The following is a 15,476-nucleotide window of genomic DNA, read 5'->3' as shown; positions in this document are numbered from 1 at the left end:
CGTGCACGCAGGGAAGTGCTGTAGCCGCCTTGCTTACAGTACTCCGGTTAAGTAGGAGGCTGTAATGGAGGGTCCCCAATGAAATAGCTGTTTACCATCTGTGAGGTGCCAGTACTCTGTATTTTATGCTTTTGGCAGCTAAAAGCATAAAAGCTTCTGGAACTGGAAGCTAATATTGGGCTTGGGAAGGCTACCAACATGTCCCTGTCTTTGTTTGGAAGTGCCCTGGGAGGTATAGAAGCGTTTACCAGCCTGTCTCTTCCATCTGCTTTTGTAGCTGACAGCTCTGTCACATAGTCTGCAGGAGGATCTCTAAAACCTCCAGAGACAGCATGACAGGGCTTGCAAATCATATTTGTGGGGGCACCCTGCTTATCTGTCAAGGCATCTGGACTGGCATCTCCTAGGAGATGACAGTGCATAGGATGTCATCTGCATTGTTGATGTGGTGTGAGTAGCTGGGCAGTTACTCTGGACAGGCTGCTTCAAAGCCCGGGTTTGTGGGAGTGTTCAGTTTATTTTCCTGGAGAAGCCGACAGTGCGTTGAGCTTTTGCATACTGTTTCCATTGTGCAGAAGAACCTCAATAATAGCACAGTCAGCGTTTGTGGGAGCCCATTAACTATAGGAAGCTTCTGTCCTTCTTGTCCATTTTTCTTGTTACAGCTTTGTTCCATAGGTACGGTTATAAGAGATTAAATGCATGTAGCAAGAAAGCGGTACAGGACACTGAGAGCGTGGAAGTGCATTTATATTCTCTGGTGCCTTTTAATTTCCATTAATGCAGCTCCTTACACCCACCCTGAAGATGCGGCATTGATATTGCTATTGGGATATAGCTATGTCTTAGTGACAGGTGAATATTTCCTTGTCTAATATTGTGAGACCTCCTTATACACAAAGAGTGATGATAAAACTCCAAGTTAAATGTGGGAGCAGGATCTTTCTCTTCTTCCATGCCCAACTTGTCATGCATGTTAGTGTTTATTTGAAGGCAGAAATAAAGCCACAGTAACTTATACAGCTTGTGTTTGCCTCTTGGCAAGACACATCACCTTATTAATTAGTGTTTGAGACATTCAAGTGATGCTCCAATCAATTTCCTACAAACAAACAAAACAAAAAACAAAACAGGAGTAGAGGAGTGGGGGAATATTAAGTGTTTTGTCTCTGATACGAGCAATTGGTTGGAAAACAAATGTATGAAGGTTTAAAATTGCCTCTGCCTCATTCTGACTTTGAATGCTTCTCCTTTAAGTGTGTAATAATGTAAATGCGTTACCGAGAGAGACACAAACAAATTATATAGAATCATGCCGTACTTCAGGCATTGTTGATCTTCTTTAGTAGCACAGACATAAAGCTCCTATTACCCCAAAATGACTATATTTCATCTTAAAATTGGTTATAATCTATGTGGTGCTTTGCTGTGTTCTGTACCTGTACCATCTTCTTCAACTTGTTATTTAAACTGCGTGCACTCAAAAGCACAATCATTTTGAGGTATGGTTATTAGAGTAGCTATATCTCAGGTGGTGGCCGGTTACAAGCAGCAAATTTCTGCCATCAAATCTGTCATCAAACCACCACCAGCCACCTTCTGGTCCCTCCCAGAGTCTCCACAAGGTCTCAGCGGACATCCTCTATAGCCGTGGCAGCTCGTTCTGGTACCCCAAGTCTCTCAGCAGTCTAGACCAGGCCTGCTGGCACAGTGTTACGAGAGGTTTTTCTCAGACTGCTGAACCTCCTTAAGAGTAAATTGGTACTAGTAAATTGGTTTGACTGCGGGGGTTACTGGCTGGGGTTTTCCGTTAGTGGCATGGCCAATCTGTACAAGTTGCTGTGGGTCTGTGAATGGAGGCAGGGGAGTAATGTTTTTCATGCTTTATTGTCATTCCTCCTTTTGTGTTGTTTTCTTGATCATTTTCTTCCTAAATAAAATACCCAGTGTACTGTATTGCTCAGAGTAACCTCTCTGTCTCCAAACAGAGTTTGAATATGAAACATAAAAAAATGAACATATCCACCCCTCTAGGTTTTCATATAAGGAGCTGGCCATTTTTGAGATTCATTCTGTTAATATTCATTCTCTTGTGGGTTCTGTTTTGTTTCAGTATGTCGTGACACCGAGGCGGCAGTCTACAGCTATTGCCCTGCAGATTTTGGTGAGCCATTTGCTGGGAGATGCAGGCAGTCCATATCTTGTTGGGACCGTAAGTGAATTCTCTGCTTATCTGAGTTTTCTTTAGGGTAAAACCTTTAGAAACTGAAAGACACTCACAGAAACCTAGGCACTTCCTGGTCCAAAGCTTAGAAATTACTCAAGTTGGTAGCCTTGAATAACCTCGATTCTGGAGTCCAGGGGGACATTTTTGTTTTGACTGGCATGCAGCTTCTGGTCCTGTGACACTGCAGGTATGTAGAATATAATCCTATATCTATGTAGATGTGAGTAGTTTCCTGTAGTGTGTAGAAATTAATTTTGATTTTAAATTTGAAAATTCATAAATTTTGAAGGCATACATTTTTGCAAAGACAGTGTCATCTCTTACCCACTGTTCTTTGCCATCCTTGATGCACAGGAGGAACTGAGGCTTCCTGCTGAATGTGCTGCTGCATCCTGCTAGTAACTGTGCACAGAATACTTCTTTTGCAATACCTTGCATGCAGTTGCCTAAAATAGCAGCTAGTTGAAAAGTATAAGACAAAAAAAGTTTGTCATGGTATATCCAGATGAGATTGTCCTTATGTAACCTTGCACCTTTATAAAGAACAGAGATGATGAATCCAGGAATAGAACTGTTGTATATCCACGTGGGGTACAATGAGCACTGCATTGTGTTCTGGAAGGCTTCTGTGAACCAGTATACCAACGCTGCCCATGTCTGCTGTTGATTAAACACCGTATCTTCTGTATTCAGGACTTGCTATTGTTTGCTGACCTACTTCAACTTACCCTTTAGCTTATAAACTGTCTGGAGAATCAGTGAATAGTCTTTCAGAGTCTGTGTTTCTTCCCTTTGCACTCTAGAGATTTTTTTTTACTGAACATTTCTAAATTAAATGCATTAGGTTTGTATTTTGGCTGTTATGTGTGCTGTAGTCCCTAGGTGCCCATTTAGAGTTGATCTCGCTCTTATCTCCTTAAACTGTCATAAATAATCATATTCAACCCAGCAAAGGTTGAAGAGTCTCATATTTGTGTATTTCAAAACACGAAGCATATTGTAATCAAGGACATATGTGGGAATAGCAATGACTGCATTCAGCATTCATCTTTTTGTTTGTACTAAGAAGAGTTTTTAAGTTCCTAGGTTAAGTATTGAACCTTACGGGTTTCTTGAAATCAGCTTTTCTTTCTGTCTGCAAAAATAAAATTCCTGCGTCACATACAGCTTTTACAACCTCATCGTCTAGCCAGTGCGAAAAGCAGCTGTCTGGTGTCTTCTTCCCAATTCCTCAGAATGTCATTCCATGACTCCTCAAATGCCTTTTGGCTCAAAACCAGACTCCACTCGTCTCTGAAATCAATTTCCATCTCTTCCCTTTTTAATGTGTGTTGCTGCTCGTGGCTGCATTTTTGCCAAACCAGTTTCTATTCATTTGATTCTGATTAAGGATGGATAAAGTGATCAAATAGCACCAAGAAATGATAAAGGTCATTGCCAAGTTTTTGTCCTGTGCTGGCTCTCTGGAGATGGGCTAGAAAAATGGTAAAACGAGATAATGTTTACCAGTCATAATAAACACTGGATGCAGTTATTTTACGTTCTTGTGACTGGAGGCACTAATGATGTAAAAGAACAAGATTCCCCAACCAAATGGGAACAGAACAGCAGTGCAGTATAGGTGTGCTGGGGTTGACAAACCAAAGTAGCAAGCTTCACATCCCTACCTGCTCAGTTTCATTCTATTCAAGGGCCACAGTGTAAAGAGCCTGCTTAAATCAAGAGAGAAGCATGGTGTTATCCCACATTAATGACAGCATTGTTCATTCCATAGATCTCCAATGTTATTCAGGCCAAGAACAAGCACTCGCTCCAGTGGAGTTTCAGGAGCCTTCAGTACAGCTTCATCATCTGCGTTTTTGTTGGTGTCATTGGGGGAGGTTTTTTCCTCCTGACATCTTTCTACATTGAAGACGATCGCAAGGAAGCAGAGAAGCTCTAAGGTTTCTATGGATCTTTTAAACCTTTATCTGATAACTTTCCTGTTTGTATGCCAGCCATGATATTGACTCTGTAACGTTAAAACACAAATATATGTGTTGTGGTAATAGTACAATAGTTTCTATAAATAAAATAAATGCAAAATCCCAGCAAGGCCTCAGATTAAACAAATCTCCCATATTGAGAAAAACAGACTTTGCAGAGCACACAAAGATCACAGAAGTGCTCTTACTGACCTCTTCCAAATATGGAGCTCATAACATAGCTTTACTGCAGGTAATGCATCTTCGTGGAAGGTGTTTCTTTCTCTCATCTGGTCTTTGGAGCCCACTATAACCATTCCTATCTCTCTGTAATACTTCTCCCTCTCCCCTGAAAGAAGTCATATACAAAGTGTATGACTTAAAGAAAATCTGTTGAATTGGAGGGAAAACTGTCCTCAGTCACCTAGATTCTTACAGCTTCCTTCTGCTCTGGCTTGGTTTCCTAGGAACCAGAAATGAATGCTGTCTTTCAAGTGAAGATGAACTCCAGGGCAAGATTTGCAAAAAAAAAGAATAAAATAATATCCTCCTCTTTTTCTTTCCTTTCCTTTTCGCTTAATGAGATACGGCTAGAGAAAAGGCCAAATAACAATTCCTCCATATGGTAGAAAATCCTGCGTACTGACTTTTTTGGATGCTTTTGACTGTGAGTCACAAATTGCTGCTGAATTGGCATATGGCAGCCCTCCCTCAATCTGCAAAACGGGCATAAGTATTCTGTGGAGCTGGGGAGCTCCAGAAGGTAGAGTATAGAGCTGTCACAAGCATGACTGTCAACCTAAACAAGACTGGCATGTAAGGCAGAATATCTTGTGGAGCTTAGGAGGGGAAGCCTATGAATTCAGGATAAGAAGCAGGATAAGATTTGTCTATAGAATTTGGAAAATCTAGGTAGTACAAACAGTGTTTTCATTTGTCCGAAATGACCAAGGGAAGCAGACTACCAAAGTCAGTGCCAGGCTCAAGAGTGGAGGGTTGTGGTCAGTCTATATGCATGTCCTGCTTTTGGCAGGGCTAGAGTTAATTTTCTTCACAGTAGCTGATGTGGTGCTGTGTTTGAGACTTAGGATGATGAAAATGATGGTGATAACACTGATGTTTTAGTTCTTACTGAGCAGTGCAGAGTAACTGCTAAGAGCTTTTCGGCTTCTTATGCTGCCCTGCCAGTGAGGAGTTTGGGGTTGCACAAGAAGCTGGGAGGGGACAGAGCCAAAACAGCTGGCCCCAGCTGACCAAAGAAATATTCCATACCAGGGGACGTCATGCTGAACAAAGCTGGGGGGAGGTGGCCAAGGGCGCTGCTGGTGCTCAGGGACTGGCTGGTCATCAGTCAGCTGGTCATGAGCACTGTGTTGTGCATCACTTGTTTGTGTTTTTATTCTTTTCTAGTTTTTTTTTTTTGTTGTTGTTGTTGTTTGTTTGTTTGTTTGTTTTTCCCTCTTATCAACTGTCCTTATTTCAGCCCATGAGTTCTCACACTTTTACCTTTTTCAATTATCTCCCTGATCCCACTGTGAGGGCCTAAGTGAACAGCTGCGTGGTGCTGAGCTGCCTGCCAGGTTAAACCACAATATCATATGTTAATGGTCCCTTTATAATCCTCTGAGGCTCTTCAGTGCATCCTCAAGCTATCGGTAAGTATCTCCTCTCACGAGTGAACAGTGGCAGTTAGGAAAACACTTAAATATTATTACCCATTTGAGGTCTTAAAGTGCATAGGACATTGGATGTGGTAACTATTGTCATAATATTATGCCAAGCACCAAACATGACATGATTTGTGTGGACAACTTCCATTGTTTGTGGTGGTGTAGTTCCCAGCAGCACCTTAAAGTCAAACCCTCATTAAGCGAAGTGTTGTGAATCTGACCTGATTCTCCAAGTATCGTAAGGATCATGAAGGATGCTAAATAATTAGGGTCATAAAGCACAAAATTCCTGTAATGACAGTGACTATTGGCTGCCATTATAAATAACATAATTCAGCAGCTGTGGCTTTCTTCCTCTCCTTCCTTCCCTCCCTCCCTTCCTCTCACTTTTTTGAAGTCTGTTCTGAAACCAGCCTTAAACCCATATAGTCAAATTTGGCCAGAGCTTATTCCATTACGAGAAACAATGACGTTTTCTGTGACGCTCAGTAAGATTGTAATAATTGTCTTTAAAATAAAAGTTGGTGTTCTTAAAGACTTAGCAACTCCTTCTGGTTGTAAAAGGCTACCAAAGCCATTATACCAATGCCTTTTTGGAAATGTATGTGGTGCCAGAGAACCCATGTCCAGCAGAGGATTCTTAATATTGGATATGGACACATCAGCTTGCAAAGGTTGTAAGTATTTGTCTTAACATTTTCAGCCTATTTTTAAGCTACCTGGGGGCAGTGTTTAGAAATTCAGTGAAATTCCTTGCTTATATTTGGCAAACCTGGTGAAGTTCGCAGCATTTGTCTTCCAGCTAGAGGGAGAAGAATTCACTTGGTACAAATCCCATTGTTCTTAACAGAATTTCTCATTGTAGGATGAATTTAGGAGGTCTAAAAACATTCTTTAAGGCCTTCTCAACTCTCTGCACTTTTGAGGTTGCACTTGCAAGAGCCTGAGATTCACCTGGTACACTGTTACTGTACCACATGTGGTGCTTGAAGATATCCACTTGGCTCTACCAAAATGCTAACTGGAAAAGTTGAATTCTGAGATGAGGTGAAAATGCAGTATATTGTACAGTGGTATCTTCAGTAGATACCATTTACTGTTACATCACTTCATGCCCAGAAAGTGATGGAAGAGCTCAGTGACAAGTGCATTTCAGTATTTAAGGCCATAAAATTACTTTGATTTTGTTTAATTTTATGAAATTTGCTAGTAACAACTCACTGCCAAAATTTTATCAACATTTCTCAGAAGCTTCATATAAGCTTACTGTCATAAAGATTTGCATTGTGCTTCAAGTCTCTTGTACACAACATGTAGACATTTGTACTCTGTACAGCCCAGTTATGAAGTTGCTTGGGGATATTGGTATTAGTTAATCATTTGATTCTGGGGAAGAACTCAGGGTAACCTGATACTGTGAAAGATGTTGAACTTGCATTTACGGAGCTCACATCAGTCACGGAACCATGATACTCTACCTCTGTGTTGCCATACTCTAGAACTAAAGTTTGCAATTGCTAAAATCATTGACAACTGCAACCAGATGTCCCCAACACCACAGCTGATTCCTTGAAAATCAGGCAGACAGGCCAAGATCTTGAGAATAACTTTTCCTGTTACTCAGCTATGGTAGGGTTTAAGCAGCTTGATAGTACTTCTCTATTGGCATCTTCATTATTTGCCCTGTAAACAGATGATCTATTTAGGAAATTAGATTTATTAAATTTATTATTTATTAAATTCTTTAGAAAATGTATTCAGAAAATGTAGCTGGAACACTGCGGAGGCACACACTTGACATATGAGCAGGAGACGCCTCATGCTGTTCTGTGATGGTACGTGAAGTCCTCGACAAACTCATTCCAACTCCTACTCTCATCTCCCTTGTGAAAGTCAGTGCCTAGAAATTAGCAGGATCTCACTGACTAGTTCAGTTCCCTCCCTCCAAACGCTTCTCGCTTTTCTCTGTAATATACAGGGAGAGGACTTTTATGTTTGTTAGGGCTTTTTTCTGCATTTTAGCAAGCCTAACATCCAAGCCAAGAGGCTGGCTGCTCTGAGCCAAGCCTGGCTCTCCCTGGCGCTGCACTGTCCTCTGCCTTGCTGAGAACTGCTGACTCAGCACTGCTGCAGAGATGCAGTGACACCGTGAAGCAGCCCTAGCAGGCTCTGCTTGATCCTGTGTCTTAAAAAAAGATGTCTCTTTGCTAGGATATCTAAAAGTAGTAGGATTTCTTAAAAGTTTCTGCATGCCTTGAATTTGCTTCTTAGCAGGTGGCACCAAATTCTGCACCAGGGCAACAATTTCTTAGTGCTGGAGGGGGCTGTTGTGCAAAGCAGCTATTTAAGATGTTAAACTTTTTGTATGCCATCAAAATCCTGTACTAGAGAAAGGCACAGAGTCCTGTCATGCTGCCAGCTAAGGAACAAAATTTCTCCTTAGGTGTCAATTGAATTGCCAGTTGTTTCCTATGGTACCAAGTGGGTAGAAGTAAGCAAAAATGAGCGGCTTAAAGAAGGTATTTAATTTGCTGCTCTGACTTGATTGGAAAGAGCTGCTGCTGGAAGCTGCTGGTTCTTGAGATAGCTTGTTCTGCAGTACCCAAGCTGCTTGGAATCCGTGGCCCCTGCAGCAAACAAAAAACAATCGAACAGGTTGACAATTTCTGAGCTGAACAAGTATTTTCCGTAACTGTTTCTGTATTCTTGTCCTACTTCTGACATTTCATCTTTGTTCTTTCCGACCAAAAAAATGGGTAAGAGGCACTTTGGAGCAGTGCCAAAAGGTGTGATTTTGTAAGTACAGCCAGGTAATGATTTTGATCTTTTCATCTTCCTGCCCTGCCTCCATTCCCCAAAGCAGGGGCGGGCGATTGGTCTTCACCTTTAATGCTCTTTATGTGGATAGTTTTTAAAGAAGCCTTTGAACTCTGCCTGGCATAAAAATTGCCTCCAAAGTTGTGATTATTTCTAGCTTCTGCGAAGTGCCTGTTAAGCCATCAAGTGGGCAGGACAAGTCTAAGATACAACAGCACCGTGGTGTGTAACTGCTACTCCACAGGCTCGTACCACCAGTGACATTGTGTGAGATTTCTATCAGCAGAATTTTGATTTTCAAAGGTCTTTCATCTAACTTTTCCTCCTTCTTTCCTTCCCAAATAAGTAGCCGAGTGCAGTGCGGTCTCACAGCACCTAAGAATTCTTCCTGCACTGTGGATGAAGGTGTGCAGATGGCAGACCATGGCTTTCCAGGGTACAGATTTATACATAATGTCTGGGCTGCTCACTTCTGAGAATATCTTGTGTTTTATTCATCTTTGCCCTATTAACTTATGCAGCTGAAGTGTCCTTTGCAAAATATTTTGCAGAATAGCTGTGATCCTTTATGACGTTAGTGATGTAGCCATAGGTGCCAAAGGCATCTTTTGGCTTTGAAGAAAATGCTCGGAGTTGCTGCTGTCATTCTGAGGTACCCGTGCCTAGACAGGATCCATTAGGACTGTGCCAACCCTGATGGCTGTTTTACTAACTCGTTCCACAGAAGAAGGCTTCATCACCTTGACAGGTGACTTGTGTCTGTACTCCATCACCAGAGAACCAGCTTTTTCCCCTTACCACTCTGTTGCAGAAAAACTGGCTGAATTCTGCCTTGCTGATCTCCCCTGCACTTGTCTTCCCTTCTACTCCGTGTTATTTAGTGAATAGGGATTTACCTAGTGTCTTCATCAGTAGGAAGGAAATCTAAAAGAATTAGACACTGATTTATGCTGCAGCTGACATAAGTTTTTTTTTTCTTAGCAGTAGATACAGTACTTCCCCCTCCTCGTGTTAAAATGCAGATGCAATGTCTGTTGAAATAGATTCTGAAATAACCAAGAAACCTAGAAATTGTCTGTTACCCCAAAACCTTTATGGCAACTTTTTTCTTCAGAGATCTTTCTGCTGTTTTGCAAACATTATTCATTCTTCCAGTCTCCTTCAGGTACTGGGTGCTCCTACCATGCCTGCAATGCCAGAAGTTACTGCTGTTGGCGAGGGTGGCCAACTTGGACATGCCGTCCCCTAGGAGATGGAGACAAGTCACCTGCACCCTTCAGATAGCCAAAAACAAACAAACAAGCAATGAAAGACCAATATCTTTGGGTCCTTGCCAATCTGTGCTGGCATTCGAGCAGCTGGAATGGGCTTTATTCCATTACAAGGCAGCCACTGGGTTCGTCTCGGTTCTATAATTATCTTCATTGTAATCCAATAAGGCCTTGGAAAGGTTCTTAGAAAGCTTTTGTTTATAGGGGATGCAAAGGTCGCTGATTCTACTGCTGTATAGCTGACCGTAATTGTACTGATCTCACTTGTGTAATTTCGTGTTTGCATAACAGTCTTGTTATTAGCATGTAAATTGTCCACGCATTCTGCAGTAATGAAATGTCTGTAATTTTGAGCGATTAATGTGAGTGCTGTCAGACCCCACTGTAGGACGGTCCTTTGTAAATGCGCTGTTAAGTGTGTACGGATTTGGAATGTGATTGAATCCCAGGGGGCTCAACCTTGCCAATGGAGCTAGGGCAGGGCTCAAGAGACGCACATTGCCTCCAAAATCAGGATCCTATCCAATGAACACATCTGTCCTGCGCAGAACTTGACTCGTATTGCGGTACTAAGGTCTGAATTTATCTCCTCATATAATGTGCTGCTCTTTTTTTCCCTGCAGTTAATATTTTCTGTATTATTATGAAAAATGCTTTTAAGTGGAGTTGAAAGGTAAATTCATGCATTCGTGTATGCAAGTATAATTTTCTTTTCAGTACTTAATATGTTGGGCCGTAGGTTTGAAATTGATGTAAAAAGGATGAAGGTAACCATTTTGGAAAGTGCTGTCTTCAAGCCAGCTATTAATTCCCACCATAATGTACCCCAGTAAGGGGCCTGATTCTTTTCTTTCTTCATTCCTCTCTTTTTCAAAGAGCCATGCATCCCTCTGTTCCTAATGAAGGCAGTCTGAACGCCAAGAAAATCAGGCCCATTTACTTAAAGACTTAATTACGCGATGAGGTGCCTAATATTGGACTCCTAATTTTTGAAATCTTGGTTGTAGGCATTCTTTTCAGGGATATCTCTGGCTGAATGACAACAGAACTTAAAGAAATGCAGATTGGAGAGTGCTTCTTGATCTTCAGTCTGATAGACATTGCAGTTGTTCTTCATGGCTTTTTGCTCTGAGGGTTCATATTTTCAGTGAAAGAACTTGTTCCCTGCATGTATCGATGTCCCACTGCAGAGGAGATGTCACCCGACCTGGCATGTCAGAGCAGACAGAGCTCCCGGGTGAAAGAGAGCATCAGCTGAAAAAGGACACCTGATTTCCAGCTGGGAATATTACCTTGTGTGAACCAGGTGAGAAGATGTTTCTGCAACCCATTTGGATAACTCTGGATTCACCTGCTATTAGAATACAATGCAGGTTCCAGCATAAAGGAGCAGCCTGCCCATCTGCTTTTTGGGGGCATTGCAGGAAGATGCCCTTGTAAGGGGGTTGTGTGGGTGTGAGCAGAGAGGTGAAGAGGAGGGGTGATGAATGATAAATACTGGTTAAGCAATCCAGTTCTTTTTATAGGAAACTTATTAATCTGTGTATTTTGTTGTTGCTGTTTGCTTGTTTTTTAGTTAGAATGACTAGAGGTGGTTCACCTAGAGGCTAGTTAATGGCAGCCAGATAGTGCTTAAGCAATATCTTATCCTAGAAAATTATGTTCATGATCTGTTTTTTACCACAAAAGCTGGTGCAAGACAGGAGTCTCTATAGTCCTCCCTGCAATTAATGTGGAAAACCCAGGATAATTCCATGGGATCTGCATGGTAAGCTCTTGAGTAAGAGAATTGTTTGCCTTTGGCCCTCTGTTTGCCTGTAAGTCGTGGAAGACAGAACTGCTTGCCTCATCTGTTAAGTTGGGAGGCACAGCTCCTAAACTAAAATCCAGTTTGAGTTTTGTTTTTAGAATCGTTTTAATTGGGCATCAGATATGTGCATCTCCAGCCTATTAACCTGGCCTCACTGTACAGTCTGGTCCTCCTCTAATAGCGTGTGATTAAATGTGATTCATCGTGGGCCCCGCTAAGCGCATGCAAGTGGGAGAACGTTGGTCGCGCAGCAGATGCAGTTATTTTCATACCAGCTGCTTTCTCCTGTAAATTTAGTTTAGGTTGTTAAACACTGTCATGTTGTCTTAGGAGGCCCGTGTCTCCTAATTTAGTGTGATGACTAATGTTCTTTGCTGCGCTCTACCAGCAGCTCAAAGCACTCCTGGAAAGGGTGGGACTGACAGAAGCGACAGGCCAGCACGGACAGCAGTGACTTTGAAGGAAGTCAGTTACTGCGTCTGGGGGGGGAAGAAAGTCTTCATGTTTACTGGGGCTGTGGGGACTTGCCATCTTCATTAAAGAATTGACATACTTTTTAAAAGGGGAATGTATGTGAAGAAAGGAGAAAGATTTGCATTTGCTGATGTTCCATAAGAAGCAAAAGTTTGACCATAAAAGAACAGCTTGTTTAAGAGAGAGATCTTGTAGGGAGCTTGCTGCTCCCTAGGGAAGATGTGATGCCATGGCATGGGTCTGCTTAGAGAACTGGTTGTCCTGTTTGTGATCCCTGCAGTTCCAGAGCAGACTTCTTTAACTACAAGTGCATTTAGCTTCTTGAGCATTGCAAAATTGCCTTAAAACCATGCTGAGCTGCCTTCGATAAAATGCCCATTTTAATTCCTGATGCGGGAAAATTCTGCCTTCTAAGGGTGCTGCAGGGGTGTGAGAAAAGGAACCAAATTCTTCCTCATCACTGCCCTTAGTCTGTATTTCTAATGGCCCTGGAAAGCCAGCGTTAAAACTTGTCCTGAGGCAGCATTTAGGAGAGGGGCTTTGATAATCTGATTTCCAGTGACTACCTACATATTTCAGGTGTGTTGTATGTGCTAAAGGCGGAGGAGGCTGGCAGACAGCAGTAAGTTTGAGTTATCTGTATTTTCTTCCAGGATTTGCTCTGCCCTATCCTCCACTAGCCAAAGGCTGTAGCAAGGGATAACGTTAATGTGGAATCTTCAGGTCTCTGTCCTGAGATGCCTCAGCTTTCAGATGACAAAGCAAAGGTGTTTGACAAGAGCAAAGAGGAGACGAGTCTCTCACCCTACGGTAAGAACCTATCTTTCCTTTTTCTCACTTAAGCCTTGGAACCATGGCTATAAGAAACATATTACACTTGCCAGGGAGTGCTGAGAGCCCCAAATGAAGCTGTCATCCACGTGGAGGTGAGACCTATCAGCAGACAAGGCTGGCCAGGCACTGGCGCTCAGCAAGGACATGAGTCAGATGGAGAAAGGGCTGGCAGGCGTGCAGAGAAAGCGGTGCAGTAGGAGGCAGAAAGCAGCTGGCAGTGCAGGAGGGAGAAGTAATGGGAACGAACAGGAGGAGGAGGAGGGAATACAAGAAGTCCTCATTCTTGCACAGATATTCAGTGTGCTATTCAGCAAAAATAATGTTAGGATTTCAAAGAAATATTCAAATAAATGTTGTTCCTTTTAATTCTTTAATAAAAGCAGATATATGTGCATTTCCCCCTCCAGCCCCAGCCTGTTCTAATAGCATTACCTTTAGCTTCACCCTATTCTACATTTTCCATGTGAAGTTGTCTCAGCAGATCCAATCAGGTATATTTCATTGCTCAATGGTAGAGAGGAAATGAATTTTTCTGATGAGGGCAAAGCGCAGTGAATAGCCTGATTCTCCTCCCCAATACCATTTGCAATCAGTTTTGTGCTGCAAATGAAGTCAATGTTTTCCTGGGTCAGAGGTGGCTAATTATTCACAGTACTTTCATTTCCAGCAGTAGAGTCATCATATTTCTGCCAATCATCATTCTAACTACGTTGTGCTTGATTTACTTTGCATTGCTCTTAGGTTTGCAAGTCTAGATACTATCCGGACTTGTTCTCTTTGTTGCATTCCCTGGGCCAGTAGTTCTTGTGGCTCCTGAAGGGACAAACAGGAGGACTCTGGCACCAGTGCTGCAGTTTTCTTCCGCTTTATGAGGTCATGTCTGTTAAAAGAATGAAATGGGAAGGAGGAAGGAATATAACACTCAGTTAATGTGTAGCTACCAAAACAGAGTTATTTCACTGGAATGGGTCAGCATCATCTCTGTTTTGTTTAATGGCAATAGAACCCCAAAGCCCAGAGAAGTGTAAGAGTCAAGGTACAGCTGGGGTTTGAACCTGTCTGTCTTCATTCTCAGGCTGGTATTTTCCCTGCTAGTGCTTAATGCTTCCCTCTGATGAGTGTTGAGAGCTCAGATTGTTGCAGCGACCACGGAGGGGTTTACAGCATCCTTTACATTTATCCCTTGCAGTTTTACCCTTGCATTCACAGCACTATTCCTAACGTAGATCAGAGTAACTGAGCATCCCTGCATATTCTCTGCAGCAAATTGACTGATGCACTGGTAGGGATGGAAACCCAAAGAAACCATGATCCAGCCTTACCTTTTCTTGTAGTAGAAAGGTACTTTGTACGCAGATCTGTTTAGAAAGATTTTAAGAGGGCTCCAAAGTAGATGCTAATAATTAAAATGCTAATTAAAAATGTTCCCAATGGTATTCACTAGTAGTGTTGTCAGGGCGGGTGAGATTTCAATTATCTTGCTATTGCTCTTTGAACTAGAAAAGCGCCCTGCAGTGAGTAAAGACAGAGTACTTAAGCCCTGGCTGCTTCATAGTGCTGAAGTGCTGACTTTCCTCTGGACTTCTGCAGTTTCTCTTTTTCATATTAAAAACATACAAACAAACAAAAAACCCCACAAGTTTGTTCCTACGATTCTGAATGTACAAAATGGCCACTTTGGGAACCTGAAGTCAATCAGTGTCACACGGGAGTGAGTGATGCCACATGAGACTCCTGCCCAGACTGCCTTGTGAGACCCTGTCACAATTTTTACTCTCTGTCTTTGCTCTAAACAGAACTGGGGACAAGACTGGGCTGCGGGGCTTTGAAATGTCAGCCACCACGGCAGGGGATGCGGGTCAGCAAAGGGCCAACAGGGCGCCTTCTGCAAGATCAGATCTTCACAGAGACTGAAGTAAGCTTTCAAATGCTCAGCTCTTAGAGCCTAAAAGAGCAGAAAATAGGCGAGTTTTCTTAGAAGGGCTCAATGCTCTGCAGTTTTAATTGGCAGGAATTTAAACATGCTCAGTTCCATAACTTAAAGGCAGGAAACAACACACAAAGCCAGGACTGTAACAAAAAGAAAGCTGAAGATGGAGGAGAGATGATAAGGTTAGAGGCAGAAAGTAGGGATCCACAGAAAGGAGAAAAGAAGCTGCCAAATATCTGACTAAGAGAGGTGCTCTAGGTAAGTAGAAATTTATTGGCTTCCACATGGGAATTCCAGGACAAAGACTGGATGGTCTCTGTCTCTTGGGCATAGTGATCTTTGTAACTAGGGGATGGGGAAGTTTTACCATTTGCGGTTGACTGGATCTTATGGTGTGAAGGATGTGAGAGGATATTTGGTATGCAAAGATGAAAGAAAGGAAGAAAGGAAGAAAGGAAGAAAGGAAGAAAGGAAGAAAG

The 15,476-nt window shown here is 42.3% G+C and overlaps 1 protein-coding gene and 1 long non-coding RNA gene across 9 annotated transcripts in view; both read left to right on the top strand.

The window, feature by feature from the left end:
* The window catches only part of LOC118176235 (protein spinster homolog 3-like), a 41,603-nt gene extending 37,072 nt beyond the window's left edge, over positions 1-4,531 (top strand). For 4 of the 6 annotated variants that reach the window (XM_035343101.1, XM_035343100.1, XM_035343102.1 and 1 more), the window contains 2 exons: positions 2,114-2,212; positions 4,002-4,531. In XM_035343101.1, coding sequence (XP_035198992.1) covers positions 2,114-2,212; positions 4,002-4,169 — 267 coding nt within the window. In that variant the 3' untranslated portion in view covers positions 4,170-4,531. The remainder of the gene's footprint in view (positions 1-2,113; positions 2,213-4,001) is intronic. The other 2 variants (XM_035343103.1, XM_035343104.1) reach the window with 2 other exon arrangements.
* Positions 4,532-9,650: 5,119 nt separating this feature from the next.
* Positions 9,651-15,415, top strand: LOC118176238. Of its 3 annotated transcripts, none has more exons than XR_004755311.1 (4): positions 9,651-11,255; positions 11,530-11,717; positions 12,151-13,159; positions 14,864-15,415. It is a non-coding gene; the product is annotated as an uncharacterized LOC118176238 (long non-coding RNA). The 3 variants fall into 3 exon arrangements; XR_004755312.1 differs by lacking the exon at positions 14,864-15,415 and having other exon boundaries at positions 12,151-12,171; positions 12,887-14,748; XR_004755310.1 differs by lacking the exon at positions 14,864-15,415 and having other exon boundaries at positions 12,151-14,748.
* Positions 15,416-15,476: the final 61 nt, after the last annotated feature.

Source organism: Oxyura jamaicensis, chromosome 19, assembly GCF_011077185.1.
Source record: "Oxyura jamaicensis isolate SHBP4307 breed ruddy duck chromosome 19, BPBGC_Ojam_1.0, whole genome shotgun sequence".
Lineage (NCBI taxonomy): Eukaryota > Metazoa > Chordata > Aves > Anseriformes > Anatidae > Oxyura > Oxyura jamaicensis.
Note: the sequence above shows the minus strand (reverse complement) of the source record. Positions and strands in the feature narration are given on the sequence as shown.